The 20,552-nt window shown below is 36.6% G+C and overlaps 1 protein-coding gene and 1 pseudogene across 1 annotated transcript in view; both read left to right on the forward strand.

The window, feature by feature from the left end:
• The window catches only part of MSR1 (macrophage scavenger receptor 1), a 79,592-nt gene that overhangs the window by 24,162 nt on the left and 34,878 nt on the right, over positions 1–20,552 (forward strand). The window contains 4 exon segments of the mRNA XM_044911829.1: positions 3,871–4,057; positions 12,284–12,294; positions 12,296–12,365; positions 17,915–18,004. Of these exon segments, the coding sequence (XP_044767764.1) occupies positions 3,871–4,057; positions 12,284–12,294; positions 12,296–12,365; positions 17,915–18,004 (358 nt within the window).
• On the forward strand, positions 444–2,569 carry LOC110584096 (annotated as a pseudogene).

Consider the following 20,552-nt stretch of genomic DNA (forward strand, 5'->3'; position numbering starts at 1 on the left):
CAGAGAGAGAGAGAGACAGCGAGAGAGGGAACACAAGCAGGGGGAGTGGGAGAGGGAGAAGCAGGCTTCCTGCCGAGCAGGGAGCCCGATGCGGGGCTCGATCCCAGGACCCTGGGATCATGACCTGAGCCGAAGGCAGATGCTTAATGACTGAGCCACCCAGGCGCCCCTGCTTAAACAATTTTATTCATCTTTGAATCTTTAGCTCAATGCAGGAATAAGTAAATTAAATGAATGCCCGAATCAGTAAATGCTGTTTGAAGGAAAGGCTTATAAGTGATACCAGCATGATGCCCATCAAGGACAGACCAAACATACTTTTTGGGGAAAAAAAGTACACTAGCACAAAAGAAAAGAGAGAGGTGGGAATTCATCATGTCCATTGTTCATAAAAGGGACTATAAGACTGCAAAATTAAATGCCAGTTTCCAGCGGGGCCGCTGATGGTGGAGTATGGAAGGTGTGTATGGATGCTGAATAGGGTTTAAAAAAAAAAAAATAAAGTGCACTTTCCTTCTTCCCAGTAAAAATTATTTCAAGTGAAATCTGGCTAATACGAGCACCATATGCAGCGTTCAAAAAAGGGAATAAAAAGGTAGCTTCAGCTTTGTGTATGAAAAACACGGACAAGTCCTGGTTTTTTGGTAGCAAAATCAACTGCTAGCCCCCCGCCATCTGCTCCATGGCTATCTGGAGCGACCCAAATGAAGGTGAGCGTATTTTTTATGTTGCTGTGCTTTACAAACATCCATGCTCATATCCAAGCTTTAAACATGTTTTTCCAAATGGTATTTATTTTTTTAAAGATTTTATTTATTTGTCAGAGAGAGAGCACAAGCAGGGGGAGTGGCAGACAGAGGGAGAAGCAGACTTCCCGCTGAGCAAGGAGCCCGATGCGGGACTTGATCCCAGGACCCTAGGATTAAGACCTGAGCTGAAGGCAGATGCTTAACCAACTGAGTCACCCAGATGTCCCAAAATTGTATTTATTTTAAATGTCATATGAGTTTCAGGTGTACAATGTAGTGATTTGATAATTTTATACATTACTCAATACCACAAAAAGTGTAGTCACCATCCATCCCCATACATCTCACAATATTATTGACGGTATTCTTTGTGCTGTACTTTTCATTATCATGACTTGTAGCATATGATATGGAAAATGCCAGATAGTCAAGGAGGGAGGAGATAGAGAGTAGAGACAAAAGAATACGGATGTGGATGGGGGGAAGGCACAGTTAGAGCTGTAAAAACTGATAAGCTTCTCTGCTTGAGTGTAGTGCCACCGAAGAGGCCAATCGAGGTGTCTGTTCATTTCCTTTCAAAGGCTTTACACCCTGACTGCCTTGACCCCCTCATTTCAACTTGTCCAGTCTAGTCAAGGCAAGTGTAATTTTCTCTTTGTACCTAGATTCAGGAGCAATATACCACTGGCTTATTTCCATATGCCAGTGGGAAGTGAAAATACATCAGCAGTTAAGCAGAGATGTCCTTAGAAAAGTATAGAGCAGATGGGCTTGGGCAGCTCCTCAGTGGGTGGCGGTGGTGGCCGTAGGGGTTCCTCCTGGCCCTAGTTATGTCGGGGCCAGTCCCAGGGAGGATGGCATCCTAGAGCCCAGCCTTGCTGGGGTAGGGGCGGGAGGGGTTGGAGTGGGCACCGGCCATGTTGGAGGTGACCTGGATGGAGTCTGCTGCAGCGCTGGGGCACCAGTTTTAGGAGAGGCGCCAACTTCTACTCTTGGGGCCAGCTGGTGGAGGCAATAGACGAGTATCAGATATTAGGATAAAAAGAGGCCCAAGCTCAATACAATAATTCTGAATTCACAGAAGAACAAAAGAAAACCATAGGCAAAATTGCAACATGTTTGGAATTATGAAGTGCAGCTTTATAGTCCAGTCTCAAGAACTTAAACTTGAGGACCTGAAGAAGCTAGAACCAATCCTAAAGAATATTACATATAATAAGGAATTCCCATTTGACATGCAGCCTGTCTCCTTAAGAAAAATTTTAGTACCTGGTGAAGAAGAGAATTGGGAATTTGAAGAAGATGAAGAAGAGGGTGGTGCTGGAGCAGGGTCTCCTGATTCCTTTCTTGCTAGAGTTCCTGGCACTTTCCTACCCAGGCTGCAGTCAAAACCAGGAATAACGTCACTCACCATCAGAATTGAGAAAACCAGACTGAAAGATGCAGGGCAGTGCATCGATCCCTATATCACAGTTAGCCTAAAGGATCTGAATGGCATAGATTTAACTCCTGTGCAAGACACTCCTGTGGCTTCAAGAAAAGAAGATACATATGTTCATTTTAATGTGGACATTGAGCTCCAGAAGCATGTTGAAAAATTAACCAAAGGTGCTGGTATCTTCTTTGAATTCAAACACTACAAGCCTAAAAAAAGGTTCACCAGCACCAAGTGCTTTGCTTTCATGGAGACGGATGAAATTAAAGCCGGGCCAATTGTAGTAAAACTATACAAGAAACTCACTGACTTTTAAAAGAAATTGCAGTTATTGACCAAGAAACCACTTCATCTTCATCTACATCAGACTTTGCACAAGGAATGATCCCGACATGAGTCACCTGGAACGTCTGTGAATTCTCCCACCCGGTAGCAACCCTCCCGGCTCCACATAGCGCATTCCTCCTCCACCAGGCAGGAGGCAGGGCGTGCCCGCGGGATTCACAGTCCAGCAGGCCATTGACATAGACGACTCCTTTGGATACGGGCTTATCGTAGTTTTGAAACATGTTTTTACTTTTATAGTATTTGTGCAATTCATAGTCTCTTTTCTAACTTACCACTATTCCTGCCCTGCTTCCTGGAACAACACTGCTGTGGGTAGGATGTGCTCATCTTCAAAATTAATACAGCAATAAGAATGTGCTAGAGTTTACACATCTGTTCAAAAAAAAAAAAAAAGAAAGAAAAGTATAGAGCATACCATGAAGCAGAGGATGCGATAAAAGAACAGAGGGACAGAAAATGTCACCAGAATGGATGAGAAGGTTTGCTACATCAGGAACAGCCCAACACCCAAAGTAAAACCAAGCCAAAGTCTTGAAAGGAAAATAAAGACAAACACTGTCAAAAACTTTATTATGACTGTATACTTAACCTCATTCTGACATGTGTGAGGTGATAGCTTTAGAAAAAAAACAAAACAAAACACTGGGGCACCTGGGTGGCTCAGTCAGTTAAGTGTCTGCCTTTGGCTCAGGTTATGATCCTGGGGTCCTGGGATTGGCCCCCCCTTGGGCTCCCTGATGTCTGCTTCTCCCTCTGCCTCTCCCCTTCCCCCGCTTGTGCTCTGTCTCTCTCTCTCAAAAACAAAACAAAACAAAACAAAAAAATTGGAAGTAAGAGATTGTTAAAATTCTAGTTGAGATTTTGCTGAATGTGAAAAACTATCCTGAAGTATTTCCCATTACCACTGAGAATTATGACATTAAACATTATTGCTATAAAACATTTTAATATACAAATTCCATCAAATTCACAGAATTGGAATATGTAGCTACTCTAAGTACAGTACAAAGAAATTTCACTCCTGATAAAAATACAAGTTTTCTGTTTCATTTTTAGCATTTTGACATCTATAAATTTAGGAATTGAAGCATACCTTGGGTATATTCAACTAATTTTGAGGGGACAGAGGGTGTAACCATTCAGCCATTCAGTTAAAAGAGGAAATGCTTCAAAACCAAGAAATTACTCTTTTAAGACAGTTCTCTAATTTCCGTATTCTTATTCCATAATGTTCTGTAATATTTAAAAAAAAAAAATACCTGGCTTTCAGGGCTTCTTAAACTTACAGATTTGATAATTATGTGTGTAATAAAAATTGCGGATGCTTCTATTTCACAGGACATGAGTAGATTCGAAGAGTTTGTGTACAAGGCATCAGCAGAAATTATGTCTGTGAAAGAAAAACAAGTGAATCTGGAACAGGAAATAAAAGGAGAAGTGAAAGTACTGAATAACATCACTAATGATCTCAGACTGAAAGACTGGGAACACTCTCAGACATTGAAAAATATCACTTTAATTCAAGGTAAAATATTTTCTCATTCCTCCAGAAAATAATACATTAAAATACACTGTTATGTGCAGAGATTTGGTGTTTGAAATCCTATGGTACAAAATAGTTTTTGAGCATATGTTTACCACAGATGTCTGGAGAAAGTCATTTTGAGATCTTATCAAGACATGGTAAGATAACACTATCTTGGTGTTCTTTAATTGAAAGTGATAAAAAAATGTCTTTAAGGTCTAATGAGTCATTGTTCAAAATATCCTATATTAATGAAGATGAATACAAGTTTTCTATAAGGCACCAAATTCTCTACCTGTCCACAAATCAAGCTTGTTAATTCTGTTTTCCAAAACTTCCAGAGTCTTTTTTACTTCTTACCTGACTGTATGATTAATTAGAGAGATCTTTGAACTCTGTAAAATAACAATAGATTTGTCAATTTCTGCTTTGGTTGCTATTGGTAAACCATAGTAAATTGAATCTTACTGATTTTTAAATTAATATACACATCATACACATTTTTACTTTAGGTTTTATTTACATTTTAAATATTTTCTCATATTTTACTATTTTTAGGCTTCTCTTACATAAAGAGCCCTTTTTTTAAAGCTTTTATTTCTAAGTAATCTCTATACCCAACATGGGGCTCAAACTCACAACCCTGAGATCAAGCGTTGCAGGCTCTACCGACTGAGCCAGCCAGGCGCCCCAAGAACACTTTTTAAAAAATGTGCAATCTAACCATTTCTTTTCACTGTACTTATTTCTACCATCTTATTTTGTGCTGTTTTTGTCCAATTCTATGTTCCATTTGCTTTCCTTTCTTGTCGACTTTTGGATTGATTAAGATTTTTCTCATTGAATTTTTCTTTCCACCAAAGGCACCAAAAAAATTTTGGAGACTTTCTAATCTATTTCTGTTTGGTTGGTGGTTGTCCTTAAACTTTATCTTAACAAAGTCTAACGTTGATCGATATCTTCACCTTGATCCTAAATATACAGGGAACTTAAAAAACTTTGATGGCCCCTTTCCCTGATTTTCTGTTTTTGAGTATACTTTATTTCTATTTTATATAGTTTAAGAAAAACCAAGAATTTAATCAGTATTATTTTTCTTACATTATATGGACAATATTAAAATTTGTACCTGAGTTTGCCAACTTTCCCTTCTTCTAAATGTGCCTCAGACATCACTTCTGCGATCATTTTCCTTCTTCCTAAAGTATATCTTTTGGAGGTTCATTTAGTGAAAGTCTAAAAGGTGAGTCCTTTTGATTTCATTTTCTCAATTTTGTCCTTGATCTTTAAAATTGTTCTACTGCATACATATTTCTTGGGTTGACACCTATTCTGGTTATTTCGATCCATATTTTGAGGATATTTCCTTGGCTTTTGGCTTTCCTTGCTGTTTTAAAAATGACTGCCAATCTGCCTGTCATCCTTCTTGTCTTCATTACCAGCAATTTCACTAGTTGTGTTTTTATATTGATAATTTATTCATTTTGCATTTGTTTTTACTTCTCATATTTGTGGATTTAAGTCCAACATAAATTCAGGAAAGTTATCAGCTTCAGTCTCTGAAATCTGCTTCTTCACAACCCTCTCTATCCTTTCTTCTGTAATTCTAATTAAATTCATGTTAGATCCTCTTATTCTAGCCTCTGTGTCTGTTAAACGCTGATTTATAATTTTAATATTTTTATTATATTAGTAATAAACAGAAATCCATGAGATTTTTATTACATATCACTAGTTTAGGAAAAAAAAAAACACTTTGTCTAATACCCAAGTGTTTACAAGAAAAAAATGTAAAGCAAATCACAGAAAACTATATATAGTACAATTTCGTTTCTAATGCTCACAATTTAGCAAAAGCAAATAATGTGGATTTATAGATGCTTACATATGTAATAAGAATGGTGGCTTGTAAAGTACAGGAAAGCGGGTGAGAAACACAAAATTCAGGCTAATGTTTTAACTCTGAAAAGGAAGAAGATAAATGAGATCAGGGAGCACCTAAATAGAGACCTGTTTCTTGATTTGTGACGTTGCAGGGTTATTCTCTGTTTTATTGTGCTTTATAGCTTACTTATGTGGAATGCATTGCATGTACTCTTTAATTATTAACACAGATGACAAAGAAAAATTTGAATTAATCAGCATTTCCTCTAACAATTAGACAGCTTCACTTTGGATTTCAAATAAGTATCCAAAATTTTATAAATCCAAAACCAAACCCTTGATTCTTGAGCATCCTACCCCATCCATGCCCCCACTCTATGGCTTCCCCGGCCTTATCAGCCATATCATACAACTAGTTACCCACTCCAAGATCTCGGAAGCTCTTTGATGTCTTTCTGTCACTTCCTACATCTGATCCATTTATGAGTCCTGTTAACTCTTCTTACACAAAATATTTCAAATAAAATCACTTCTCGCTATCTCCTCTGCTACTACGGTAATTCAAGCGACTATACTTGTCTGATGCACTACATCAACTTCTCAGTTCCTCCTGATTCGACTTCTAATTCATTCTATATTATGGAGAGCAAAAGAGTGGTATTAAAAAAAGTTAGTAGATGTTTTAGCTCTCATGCTTAAGCCCCTTTGATATTCTTCCCATTGATTTGGAATAAATCTAAATTCCTACTTGGTCTGGAACTCGTCTACTTATCTGCCCTCATTTTCCCATTTCCCCTCTGGCATTCCCTCTGTCTTGGAAATCTGGAAAAGTGAAAGTGCCACTTAAAAGTATAAGTAACGAAGGAGGAAATGTTAGTTTCACTTCTTGCTGTCCGTAATGTGCACTACACTCCCGCTCTCTCGAAACGTTCTTCTCTTAGAGCTCCAATCCTTCTTCAAAACACCTTTTTGGAGGTTAGTTTTTCTCTCCCCATCCCTCTGTCATCATTTGCTTTAAATTCCTCACAGTACTTGTCACTTGATGAAATTTTCCATATACACATTGGCTTATTTGTTTAGCATACATCTTCTCTAATAGCATGTGAGTTCAGTGAGGTTGAGTTTCACCTCTCTTGTCAATCTCTCCCTACCCGGCACCTGTTAAAGGGCCTGCTCTACAGTGGGTGAGCAAATATATATGTATTGAATAAATAAGTGAAATTAGCACTTTCTTCTTATTGAGTCACACTTTGTAATGACAGTGTCATTTTTCCAGATTTCCAACATAGCAATTTTAATTGTTTTTATTTTCTTCCGAGACTGTTATTAGTTCTTAGGTTCTATATTCTCTATCCCCTTGTTGATTCTTTATATTCTTGTGTAAACTTTTCTTATCACCACTCTACCAGACTATCGAAATAGTCTCCCAAATATTTCCTTCCTCATTTCTTTCTTTTCAGACTGTAATCCTATCTACATTCTTGTTAAAATGCAGCCTTTCTGAAGAGAAACCCTAGATTATAAGCCTATCACTTCCTCATTATACATTTCTCTCCGTGGCACTCAGGGTCTTCTATAATGTGTCTTCTAACCACTTTTGAATATCTGATTCCCTCCCTTTTCCCTTTTTGATACCAAGTACTTCAAGTGATTTAACTGTGATTCTAACACCCAGTATTTTTTATATCCTGCCTCATGCCTTTGCCTTCACTTGAAATATCGTATCTTCTATTTCTATCTGAAAATATCATATCTCTCATTCAATGTCCATCTAATATGTGAAGCCTTCTCTAGTTCCATCAGAGTAATACTCTTCCTGACATCTGTATCTTGCTTAATATTAAACGTTATTCTTTCATCAGAGAAATCTTCACATGATAATCATCTTGAAAATTACCTTACATTGTCTTCTAGAGCAGTGTTGCCTCTTCTTGGAAACAATACATTCCTTAAAATTAGGGGCTGTTTTTTATATTCTCTACCAAATCTAGGCATAAAAGAAATTTTTAACAAGTACTTATGAAACTATAACCCAAGAAAAACAAATTGTACAAATTAATGTGTGCCCTATCATTTGTTGTTTGTAGGATTAGCCATCTTTGTGTCCTCCCTTTTGATATTAACAGTTGCTAAGTAATCATGCAGATAAAAGAGACAAAAATATTTTAACACATTTTCAAGTAATTATAGTCATTAGAGTCTAAAGGACTAAATGGAATTTCATCACTGCAATAGTGAAGTAGTTTGGCAGAGGGTGAGACATAGCATGATTTAAAGAAACGAAGTCGGTAAACGTTCGAGGAGAGGAGTTAAGAGAAATAAAATACAATATGGCTCAGTGGTGAGAAAAGATAATGTGATGTTTATTTGAAAAGAAATTTTAAGCAAATTTTCTTTCCAGGATCTAAAAGCATATTTATATTCAAACATAAACATATTCATGTCAAGGAAGAAGAATAAACAATTGATAGAATATAAATTTGGAGATTTGTGCGATCAATTATCATGATTTAAAAAATAAAAAATGGTTGTCTTTAACCACTATGTAATGGAAAAATTCATCCCAGGAATAATAGAAAAACAGATGCCAGAAATCAAGTCAGGTAAGTTTAGAATAGGATAGCCTAGAATGTCAGGAAAGCAGTAGTCTAGTTCTGGTTTTACCCAACTAGCTTTAAGACCTTGGATAGTTTACTCTCTCTGACCCCTCTATATGTATGTTTGACTAAGAAATCTTTAAGGCCTCTTCCAGATTAAAGATAGATCTAAGTCAATGAGCATGAAAACTAAAAGAAAAAAAGAGGCAGGTTTAAGCAGCAATAGCCTAGAAGATTTGGTAGATTTTTATGATGACAAGGAAAGATTAAGAATAAAGTAGAAAATGTGTGATCATAATGAATAGGACACAGAGAAGCATAGCGCTGGAAATTTAGGCAGACATTATTAGTTCTTTGGTATCATCTGAGGATTTTAAATGATGGGATATGCCTGGATTTGCTTTTCTAGTGAACTGTGTAATTTTGATCTCCGATATTTATGGTTACTGAGTATTCTAAATCAGTTCTTTTTTGTGGTGATGTAGAAATCTTAGTTTTCCTTTTTAAAAAAAAATCACAGGGAGGGAGCTAAGTAGTGGATTTTGTATGTGTGCTTTATAGAGGGAATTGTCCATGGAAAATTACTGCTGCAGCATTTACGAATTATCCCTGTAACTTTGCAGTTAGAAGGTATTAAATTTGAAGAAAAATAGTGTGAATTCTTATGGCTTGCTAGTAATTCAGAGCAAAGAAGGTGACTGCAAAGACACCAAGTCTCCTGACTTTAAGTTCTTCATTCTTTCTTCATAACATGGCAGAACAGATATCTATATTTCTCTATATAGTTGTAGAGGTACTATTTTTTTTTAAAGCTGGGACTGAAGGAAAGATGAGGGTAAAATAGACACAATACATTCAGACCAGATAAAAATCTCTAGACTAGTCCAAGTGCAGGATGATTAGGATGTGAGCTACAGCAGGGATAGAGAGGAGACCACTTTTGGAAGGTAGCATGATAGTGTGATTTATACTGTGTTCTCAAAAGTTCTACACACAAAGCTAAGAGAAAACTGGTGTGTGATCTGTATTCTTCTCTCCCCCAAAATATGTAAAAGACACTACAAATATTTATTGAGGTACTTCCCACATTTTCTAGAAAGTAGAAGAGATATAACAATGTATAAAAATGAAACATAATAAGTGAGGTTAATGTTACAGGAACAATAAAATAAGGATAAAAATGTAACAGCCAACACACCTAGTTAGAATTCTTCAAGGCATGCCTGGTTTTCTTACTCTGGGATTCAGAAACCTAGTATCAGTATTTTATATAAAAAACAGTGAGGGATCTTTGACTCAGAATTATATAAAGTAACCCATGTATTAGTTATGATTGAATTAATTCTCCAACAATAGAGCTTTATGCAGTTACTCTACAGAGTTACCTGCAAAATAATTGAAAGGGAAATGTTTATAAAAGAGTTCCATCTTTTACTGGCTGAATAAATGGTGAAAACTCTTAACCACAGAGGCTAAGAGCCGAGATCTAGTCTGTCAGTGACTTGTTTCTTATCTCATACATTCTACTTTTTTCCTGGAATGTCTGTGTCTTGCTTTAGAGCTCTAATTACTAAATCAAAATCTTTCCTTGTCCACTTTTTTTTTTTTCAAAACACCACGCTTGAGTACTGTGGATTTGCTTCCTTTCAATTTGCTCGGCAAAATTCGGGCTGCAAGTTGAGTCTTTCTGTCCTGCTTGCCCTTAACTTTGTCACTACGTAGAGATGAATAAACTGCAGCCATGTTCATGGTTGTGGAGGTGTAACTCCTCACTGGTGTAGAACTGTGACATTTCTTGGGCAACATCTAAATATATGTCTCCGACATGAAGCTATAGCTTAGGGGAATTTGTGTGTGATTATGTAAAAAAAAAAAAAAATGTAGTCCAACAAAACAAAAAATACACAGAAAAGAAATAAATGTTAATGGTTAGTCTCTTAAGATGATTGAATTATGAATTATAGCTTTTTAGGCTTTTGTATTTCCTGTAATAAGTAGAGTTGCTTTTGTAATGAAAGTATAATAAAATATTACTGCCCCACGTTGCATATGAAGAGAAAGGGGCAAAGTGCCATTGAGAAGAACAATGATATCTTGAAAGTTGAGTAACCAGGGAAGGAAGGTTCTAAAATCCAAGTTGGACCTTGAAAAATGGAACAGATCAGAAAAATGGAGAGAAGCAGGGACAGGATTTCAAAAGAAATAAAGAACATGAACAGAATATACTTTTTCATGAGATCATCTTTATCCATTCATGTGGTCCTCTCTTCAAATTTTTCAGGTATTTTATTCTCCTACCTGATTAAAATGTGTAAGCAAGTGTTCTCCAACCAGTGATGCTAAATATAGTTGTGTGTCATCCTTAGGCTATGCATTTGGCAAAACCACAGCGATTGAAAATACCTCTTTTAAAACATCGCTATTTATTATTCTGAGGTATATCCAAGTTTGTTTCTTCCTTTTGGAGTTGAAAAGGAAATTGCAAAGTGTTCTGCTTGAAGTGGAGGGATTAATACTTGTCCTATGCAGTCTGCGTAGAAGATGGAATACTAGCAGGGTTACCTTTAAGTTCCAAAGCGCCATCATTCTCAAGAGGTGATCACTAGATAACCATTTTGCTGGGCACAGCAAATTCAAATGACTAAATCAGTATTGATTAAGTTCAGTACTCAGGGGACACTTGGGAAATTGTGAGGCGAGGTAGTCAAACTTTTCCCTGCAACCTCTCCCAACTGATTTTATCATATCTGTATCTATTTAGGGATTCTACTTAATACAATTACTTAATACAACTCTAGTTGAACAGTGCAGGGTTTGGGGTGCTGACCCCTTGTGCCCTTGAAAATGAGTATGTAACTTCTGAATCCCCCAACACTTTACTAATAGCCTACTGTTGACCGGAAGCCTTAACAGTAACAGTCAATTAACATGTATTTTGTATGTTATATGTCTTATATACTGTATTCTAGAAAAAAAGAAATGTTATTAAGAAAATCACAAGCAAGAGAAAATACATTTGCAGTACTGTACTGTATTTGTCGAAAAATATCTGTGTATGAGAGGACCCAACATCCAAACCTATGCTGTTCAAGGGTCAACTGTATTTTATTTGAAAAGTATTATTTTACTCATTTTCACCTTCCTACCTTTCCCCAAGTCTTTCCCTCTTACTCAGATTCTTTCATCTCATTCTCTCCATTGTTCAAATTACCTTTCAAATCCTACTCTCTCAAAGGCTTTTCAACCTGCTACTCCCGCTGATCTGCATCTCTCTAACAAAGGTCTGAGTTTGTCATTTTCAACAACATGGTTTTTGGTTGTCTACTATGTGTGAATCACACATGATTTTTATGTCCTTGCACATTTTCCACACAGCATCTAAATCAATGCAGTGAAATCTGCCTAGTATGTACACAATACTAAGTCGAGTTTATGGCATCATTGACTCCGAGTCTTTTCTCTGCTCCTGGGTTCTAAGAACCTAAAAAAGTGCTAGACACACATAAATATGTAATACATGATTAGGTTGTCTATTCTAGTGCTATCTCACCCTTGTCAGTATAGGGCACTGCGCTCCTCCGTAGTAGGGCATGGCTCCATTCAGGAAGGTCAGTCTTACTCATTCTATGTTACTACACAACAAATAGAAGACTGGCTTTACTTATAGAACTGTCTTGAAACATGACGTATTCATTTTACCTATGTTTTACAACTGTGATGGGTAATTGTCATTTATTTTTTAAAGGTCCTCCTGGACCCCCCCGGTGAAAAAGGAGATAGAGGTCCCGCTGGAGAACGTGGTCCACAAGGCATTCCGGGTGCAGTAGGTATGGTAATAGTAACTACTTCATCATATCCTTCAGGACCCGATAATATACATCCATATATGTGTGTAGGGGGGAATTGCTATTTGATCTGTCTCCCGTGGGATGCACGCCTGTGTGTATCTGGACGTGTGTGTGCTAAGGGGGATATTAAGTGTTTTCCGGAAGCCTAAGCACTATAATGTACCAAATGTAACTGGCTTTTGCTTTTTGAAGAAAGTTAAATGCTTTAGCCAAAGCCACCACATGGGGTTTTTCACATGTCTGGGGAGTGCTCTCTGTGTTATCGATCGCACACAGTATATGGTAGCCCTAGCTTTAGGTCACAAGAGAAGGAGAATATGAAAATCATCTTCACATTGAATATATTTGCATATATTTGCATGTGTGTGTGTGTTTCAAAGGAAATTGGATCACATTCCTTATATAGTCCTTAACTGGGATGTATCTGCTTAAACCCATGAAATCTAAATATAAATATTGACTAGAATACGGATGACTTTTACCTTTACTATCAGCTACTCTCTTTATCTTACTTAGAGCAAAATTGTCTTAAATTATTTTCCTCAGTTGATGTTGCAATCTTGAAAGCAATATTTTGAGAGAAGATAATAGAAGCCAGAAAAGGAGAAAGAGCATGAACTTTCTTTGCTCTCACAAAAATAGAGGAGACAATAGCAATAGCATGATTGTCATGTTATTCTTGGCTAGAAATCAAATACCCGCATGCTCTTTGAAAGTGGGGAGTATACTGCATGGCTTAATTATAACTAGAATGGTTTGTGCTGCCAGAAACATGTCTAAATACCATGTACTTCATCCTGTTATTCTGTCTTTTGGTTATATAAAATGTTCTTCTTTCTGATCAATATATTGACTAGCCCCCAGGTTACATCAGAAAAATAGTATTTAAAAATGAAAGATGTGAATTTGACACCTCTCTGACCTTAACAACATTATGCTTAAAAAGCCAATACATAGTTCACATTAAAAAGATTTTAAAATTATTTGACATATATCTATATATCTATTTATATTATTATATATGATTTATATATATATATAAATCATATATATGTGTGTGTGTGTATATGTATATCAGGTGGGTTATTGGTATGCCTTTGAAAATATTGCCAGGTAAGAATCTTTATTCAGAAAAGTCTTTCTACTTGCCTAGCACTCAGGAGATCCTCACAATCGTGCATTCATGTCATAGCAGAGGAAGTAACCAGTACGCTATCAGCTGTCAGAGCTAATACTGTCAGGGGTCTGTCAGCACCTCCGTTACAAACCGCAATTGTCAAAGCTTTCTAACTCAACCATGTAAGTTCAGTCTGGGCTACAACCTGCTGTACAAAGCTTCATCTTGGGAGCATCTTTTGCAACTGCTTCTGAACTATGGATGTGTGAAATAGAAAGATGGATTTAAAAGTTTCAGCTTTTGTTAATACCCTAAACAGATCCCATTGCAAAGCTGCTTTGATTCTTTTCATGAGGGTTTAGTCTGTTGCTGTTGGGACGGCTCGTTTACACAAATAGGCATTATGCAGCTTCTCATATAAAAGAGTTAGATTTCGTTGTTGGGGAGTAAATGGACTCTTTTAGATTATGAAGTTGCCATTTGGTTTAGGGCACTGCAGCAGAAGTATTCAGGTTACCAGGCATCTCTCCTCATGGATTCTTCCCTACCTTGCTGCATTCTGTTTTGTTCTCTGCCAGATTGCCTGATTGCCCAGTAGAAGTACTGGAATCAGGAAGTAAAGAGTATATGATGGGCGGTCGTATTTCTACTTCCTGATTACAGTGAGTTCATTCAAATCCCACCTATACTTCCAGTTGAGCTCATTAAACTCAGTTTGACCAACTCAAAGTCCCCTAGATTCACAACCAGGATATGTAAACCTGAGAAACTTAAAGGATTATTCTAGTGGTCCTAAATGATCAGTGCATTAAATATACACAGGTACTGGGCTGGACATTCTGTTAAAATTTGCTTTATCTCAAAATAACATAATAGAAATTCATTTCACAGTGGCAGCTTCCTTAGAAGCATGCCAGGGAGAATGACCTAGTGCCTTTTACTCCACAACATGTTTACTGAGCACCTTTCCTGTGCCTGATGCCCTACAAGGCCTTGTGGATCCTATACTCAGAAGGAGAATCTCTGCTTTCACAAAACTCTCGGTATGATAAGTAATTCTGTAAGTGATGAATGTTATGGTCAAGGATTCCTGATCTCATCTGAGATCCTTTGGGGGCCACTTTCTGGGCTATTGCCCCAGGATAGCCATCTGCTGGGCTGTTTCTGCCCACTGGGATCAATACCATGGTAGCCTGACCTGTACACCTGGGAAGAGGCCTCAAGAGGGAACCAAAGGCTCCTTTGGCTGTAAAATTTTGATCCTCATCCAGTGCTGTTTACTATTCTTAGTTGGCTTGAATTTTCCACCATAGGAATCATGCTTCTGGAGGAGAAAATAAAGTCCATCCTTACTGTGGTTATTGAAGGACAAGAACTGTATTTCATTACTCTTTATATCTACCCATGTCTTTACCCCGCCTCACCCCTTCTCCCAGTCTGTGGCCCAGAAAGACCTCTCACCCAGCCTTCAACATGGATCACACTCCCTAAATATACAAATGAGTAAGGAGCATTGCTGGCTGCAGACTCTTCCTCTGAGTGTCGAAAGCAGGTTTCTTCAGGAGGTAACACATTGTGCCAAGGAATCCAAAAATGCCTGCAAACTGTGTACATATCATTAAATAAAATTAAATTTAGCAGCCTTGACAAAAAGCTGGTGAAAATAATGATTGTATCATGAAGAAGAAGGAGAAGGAGAATAATTAGAGGGGGAGGAAGAAAAGAAGACGAACAAATCACTTATTGTGTGGCAGGCACTTTTCCAAGTGTTTTACACTTACCAATAACTCTCTTAACCATCACATCAAACTTCCGATTAGGGATAAACAATGCACCTATTTTAGAGAAGCACAGGGAAGTTAAATGACTTGCCCAAGATCAACCAGTAGCTGGTAAGTGGCAGAACAAGTCTTTGAACCCAGATGGCATGATTTCAGAGTCCCTGCTCTTCCCGAGTCTGCTGGACCACAGAAAGAAGCCTGAATAGAGAGCTGCAAACCCAGGATATGTGACTAATTATCAGACCAGCTTCCCATAAATGGTTGAATCTCTCTGGTCTTCTGTTCCTGCCTCTACAAAATGACAGATGATTTGTCAGGTCCCTCAAAACACTAACTTCCATGACTGGGATTCTGTGTACTTAGATTGTCTCTGGGTTAGCAGCAGGTGTCAGGCCCTTTCCCCTTGCCACAGGTTATTGTAGAACCTTAGCTAATTGTCACTGGAAAGGTTCAGAGAATCTGATGTCGTGGAATAAAGTTCAGTCATGGTACTTATATTTAGGGGTCATGTTTTCAAACATCATTAAACAGGTCATATAACTCCATAGGCCATACAGAGCCTGCCTAAACATCTCCCATAATAGAAGTCTAGAGATAACGTGATTTCTATGAAAGTATCACATCTACTTCATTTATAGATTCATTTGTTTGCCCACTGACAATGTGACATAATTCCTAGTTGAAGAGCTGTCTCCCGAGTATCACTGTAATGTACTCAGGAAGCCATCTTTGGAGGGGTTCTTCCTGATCCCCCCTCTCTAAAGCAAGGCATCCTGTATTGCATTTCTCCCTTTTTTCTAAAATTATAATCTCCAAAATTACCTTCTTTCTTTACCTTCTTTCTTTATTTGTTCACCTCCTTGCTGTATGTCTCCACACTGGGAGAACTGTTTAGATAAGAACCTTTGTAATTCCAGGAACAGACAGGGACTGGCATATGTGTGCTCAGTGTATTTTTGTTGAATTAATGGAGCAAATGGTAAAAATGGGAGTCACCAGTAAGAGACTCTCTATAAAGAGTTGGGAATGTTCTAAGAGTAAAAAAAAGAGAGAGAGAGAGAATTTAGAGTCAATATTTTTATATGTAAATTTGAGTGGCAGATCTTAATAACTGTGAGTACAGAGGTCTGACTGTCTTGCTTGGATGATGAAGAAAGATATAAGTATTAATCAATCAGCCTGTCTTGAGAAGTAATGTTAGTTCTTTTTTAGGCTGTATGCTACGAAGTCCAGCTAATAGATACTACAAGGTGGAGTGTGTGAGTATGTCTGTGTGTGTGTGTGTGTGTGTGTGTGTGTCCAATATATGAATCTATCTACAGATGATATATGGATATATTGTTATACATATGTAGATATATACATTTGTATTTTTAATACATATGGTATATGAATTTATATATATACAAAGTAATATATATTGAGTAAATTCATTTGAGATGGCCTAACTTTATGAATATTTCTAAACATAATTTATCATTTTATTGTTTTAGATCTCTGCTTAAGATCTGTTGGAATCAAAGTTTAGACTCAGTTGAATAATATTTCTTAACAATTTAAAATATACTTAACATTTCTTAGAGACGAGTTAGCCCAATTTTAGGTGTCTGTATGAATATACCTCAAGAAAAGATTTTTTTTTACTCAATATGTATAAGTCCTGCCTCCTGGAACTTATAAACTAATGAAAATATATTAAAAGATTGATATTGGAAAAAGATGTATAATTTTTAAATTTTTAATAATGTGCTTCCCAAGAAGTTAACTGAAAATTGAATTAATGAGATCTCTGTGAACTGATAATAAAATCTAAAATGAAATTTTTACAATAGTTTATTTCAAACTGCTGGAGCTCCAGGATGAAATATTTTATTCTACAGGGAAATAATACTTTTATATGCAGTTTTCATGGTCACCACAGTAATTGGGGGAGGGGGAGAAAGGCTGTTTTCATTTAAGAACATAAAACCTGGATTTGTATATTTATATAATATGTACCCATAAATGAATCTTCATATACTACACACACACACACACACACACATATATATATGGTTACATTATTGTTTGGGATTATAATAGAATATGTAAAATCAAAAGAAAGATTAATATATTCCAGCATTTGGACCCCAATTTTAAAATATATATATATAATATATAGAAATATAGTTTTTAAATACATATTTAAGTAGTTTTTAAAATATATATTTTTTATATATTTCTCATTGCTTGAGTTGTGCTTTTTTGGGAACAAATCTTAAGAATTCAGTTCCTACCTTGTACATTTCAAAGTTACCATTTCAGCTACAGCAAAATCCTGCCATTTGAGGATTCCCAATTGGACTGTATAAGCCTTCTGGTCAAAACTCCAAGATTTTTTTTCTCATGTATTCTTATTTGTAATAGCAGTATGTTATTTACTGATATCTACCTTGTACTAAGTGCGCTAATGTTTCTACCAATTGCTTGTATTATTTATCAATGTCACACATGAAATTTTGGGAAGGAATATTATCCCTTCATTTGGAGATTTGCCTATTGCATATTCAAAACTAAATTGTTTCATTATACCACAAATCTATATGAAAAATGAATTATCCCTGCTGTGTTTTTCTTCATTAACCATGTAGGTTCTCCAGGTCTTAAAGGTGATCAGGGAGCAGTTGGCTTTTCTGGACCTCGAGGATTCCCAGGGCCACCGGGGAAGACCGGGAGGACAGGTATTGTGATAATGTATATTTTCTTTGTATAACAAAAGCAATGGCCATCCTAGTGTGAATAGTAGACTCACATGAAGTTTATTTTGTGGTCTGAAACATGTTGAAACTAATTTCTCTCTACCTGAGGAAAGTTTCTATGCCCCAAAGGAAAGTATTTGTCTTTAAGGGAAAAAAAAAAAAAAAACGACAGGATTTATAAACTCTACCTAACCATAAATCACATGAAGAATGGTGTCTATGTTAGAGAGAATGGAAAGACTAGCAAAGAAAAACAAGCAAAGTACAAATACCCTTTTAACCAAAACTGACCAAACCCTGGAGAGTTATAGTTAGCAATCTACGGATAGGTCAGAAATCCTATTCTGTGCAAGATAAACTGACTGCTGTTATATATTAGTTCTTAATAAACTACATTGTTCAGGTTCTTTAAAATTTATATATGTGATGACATTTTTTCTACTCCTTAGAAAAAGGCCATAGCTTAAGCTTGAATTGTGAAATTTACACAGAAATTTTAGAAAGAGGCAGGCTTATTGTTTCCTAATTTCAAAGTAAAAAATGACTAAGAATAGGATCCTTATCATTGAGGTGTTTTTTAAAAATAGATTTTGTTTTTTAGAGTAGTTTTAGGTTTATAGAAAAACTGCACAGAAAATACAGAGTTCTCATAAACCCACCTCCAATTTCCCTATTGTTAACATCTTACATGTTAACATTATTAACATGGTGTATTTGTAATAATTGATGAACCAACATAGATACATTATTAGTAATTTAAGTCCACAGTTTATACTAGAGTTCACATTCAGTTTTATACATTCTGTGGATTTTGACAGTTGTATAACGACATGTATCCACCACTGGAGTATCATACAGAGTAGTTTCACTTCTCTAAAGATCCCCTGTAGTCTACCTACTCATCACCACCATACTCCTTCTCAATTTGGTGCAACCACTAATCTTTTGACGCTCTCTGTAGTTTTGCCTTTTCCAGAATGTCATACAGTTGAAACCACATTTCAGATTGGCTTATTCCATTGAGCAGTATGCATTTAAGCTTCTCCGTATCTTTTTGTGGCCAGATAGCTCATTTATTTCTAATGCTCAGTATATTCTAATGTATGGGTATACCACAGTTGGCTTATCCACTCACCTATTTGAAGGACATCTTGGTCCTTCCCAGTTTTGGCAGTCATGAATAAAGCTGCTGACATGAGTTGACCTAGAAGTTTGATTGCTGGATCTCATGATTGCTGTGTTTAATTTTGTAAGAAACCACCAGACTGTCTTCCAAAGTGCCTGTGTCATTTTGCATTCCCACCAGCAGTGAATGAGCGTTCCTGTTGTTCTACATCCTCACTGGCTTTTGGTGTTATCAGCATTTTGGATTTTAGCAATTTTAATAGGTGTGTTGAGTTATTTTTGATAGTATCAGTGTTTATGGACTGTGTCAATGGCAATTGGTCTTGCAGAAAAATCAGCTAGCCACAAATAAGCAAGATACAATCAGACCCAATTACCTGAACTGAATGGTATATTTATATACCAACCATCTCTAAAACTGTCTAGCTTTAATCAGGCCTTTTTGGCAAAATGGGAAGAAGCGTTCATTTGTTAATCTGTTTGAAATTATCTACATCCTTCAGGAATTGCTGAATTTCCTAAATGGGCAATTTGTGTGCAATAGATAAATATATTTAAAAACCCTGAATTTGACAAAATTGCAAAGCTACTTATAGTTTCCAAGATAATTCAAAATAATTCCATGAAGTGAGAAAAAATATTTTATCTGTATTCTAAGTTTAAAGCTAAAATGGCATATTCATCTACTATCTCTCTCAAATAGGTCTCTCACAAAATCATGGTAAGATTTTGTCCAGGACACTTTCTGGTACAGTCTGTTTGTGACTTTCTATTTACATTAAATCATAAGAGGTAACTTCATAAGTGAATATCACTATGCACTCTAAATAAATCAGAATTACTAGTTTGTCTTTCTGGAAAGTACATAAGAAGTGGAAACATGGCAAAAAAAAATTTAAGAATGTTAAGAAGGCCTCACTCTTTCTCACAACCATCTGTCTGTTATATAGAGCCTTCCTACATGGTCACTGACGATGTTAAGAATAACCCACAGAGGGGATGTATAACTGTAGCACAACTTAGCTGATGTAATGAAAAATAACTTCACTTTGTTTTGAGCGTCTCTGTTTTCTCATACACTGTGCTTGAAGCTGAGGATACAAGATGAGCCAGCTCTCCACCCTGGAGTTTTCTCCCAGAAATTTCTCACAATGACCTCTCTTCTAAAGTTTAATCAACAAGATCATTCTGTAACATTTATGTGCACTATCTAACCTTACGTGGTTCATTTGGGAAGGGTAAACGGTTGTCAAGTGGTTTGACTTTGAATTTCATGTTGGCACATAGTTCTTCCATGTCTGTTATTTACACTCTTGGGAAATACAGGGATAGCAGAGTATGGTTGGTACTTGACAGAAATAGCATCGTATATCCTACGTCCCCACCCATTTATCCTCTCTGTGCC

The sequence above is a fragment of the Neomonachus schauinslandi genome, chromosome 2 (genome assembly GCF_002201575.2).
Source record: "Neomonachus schauinslandi chromosome 2, ASM220157v2, whole genome shotgun sequence".
Taxonomy (NCBI): Eukaryota; Metazoa; Chordata; class Mammalia; order Carnivora; family Phocidae; genus Neomonachus; species Neomonachus schauinslandi.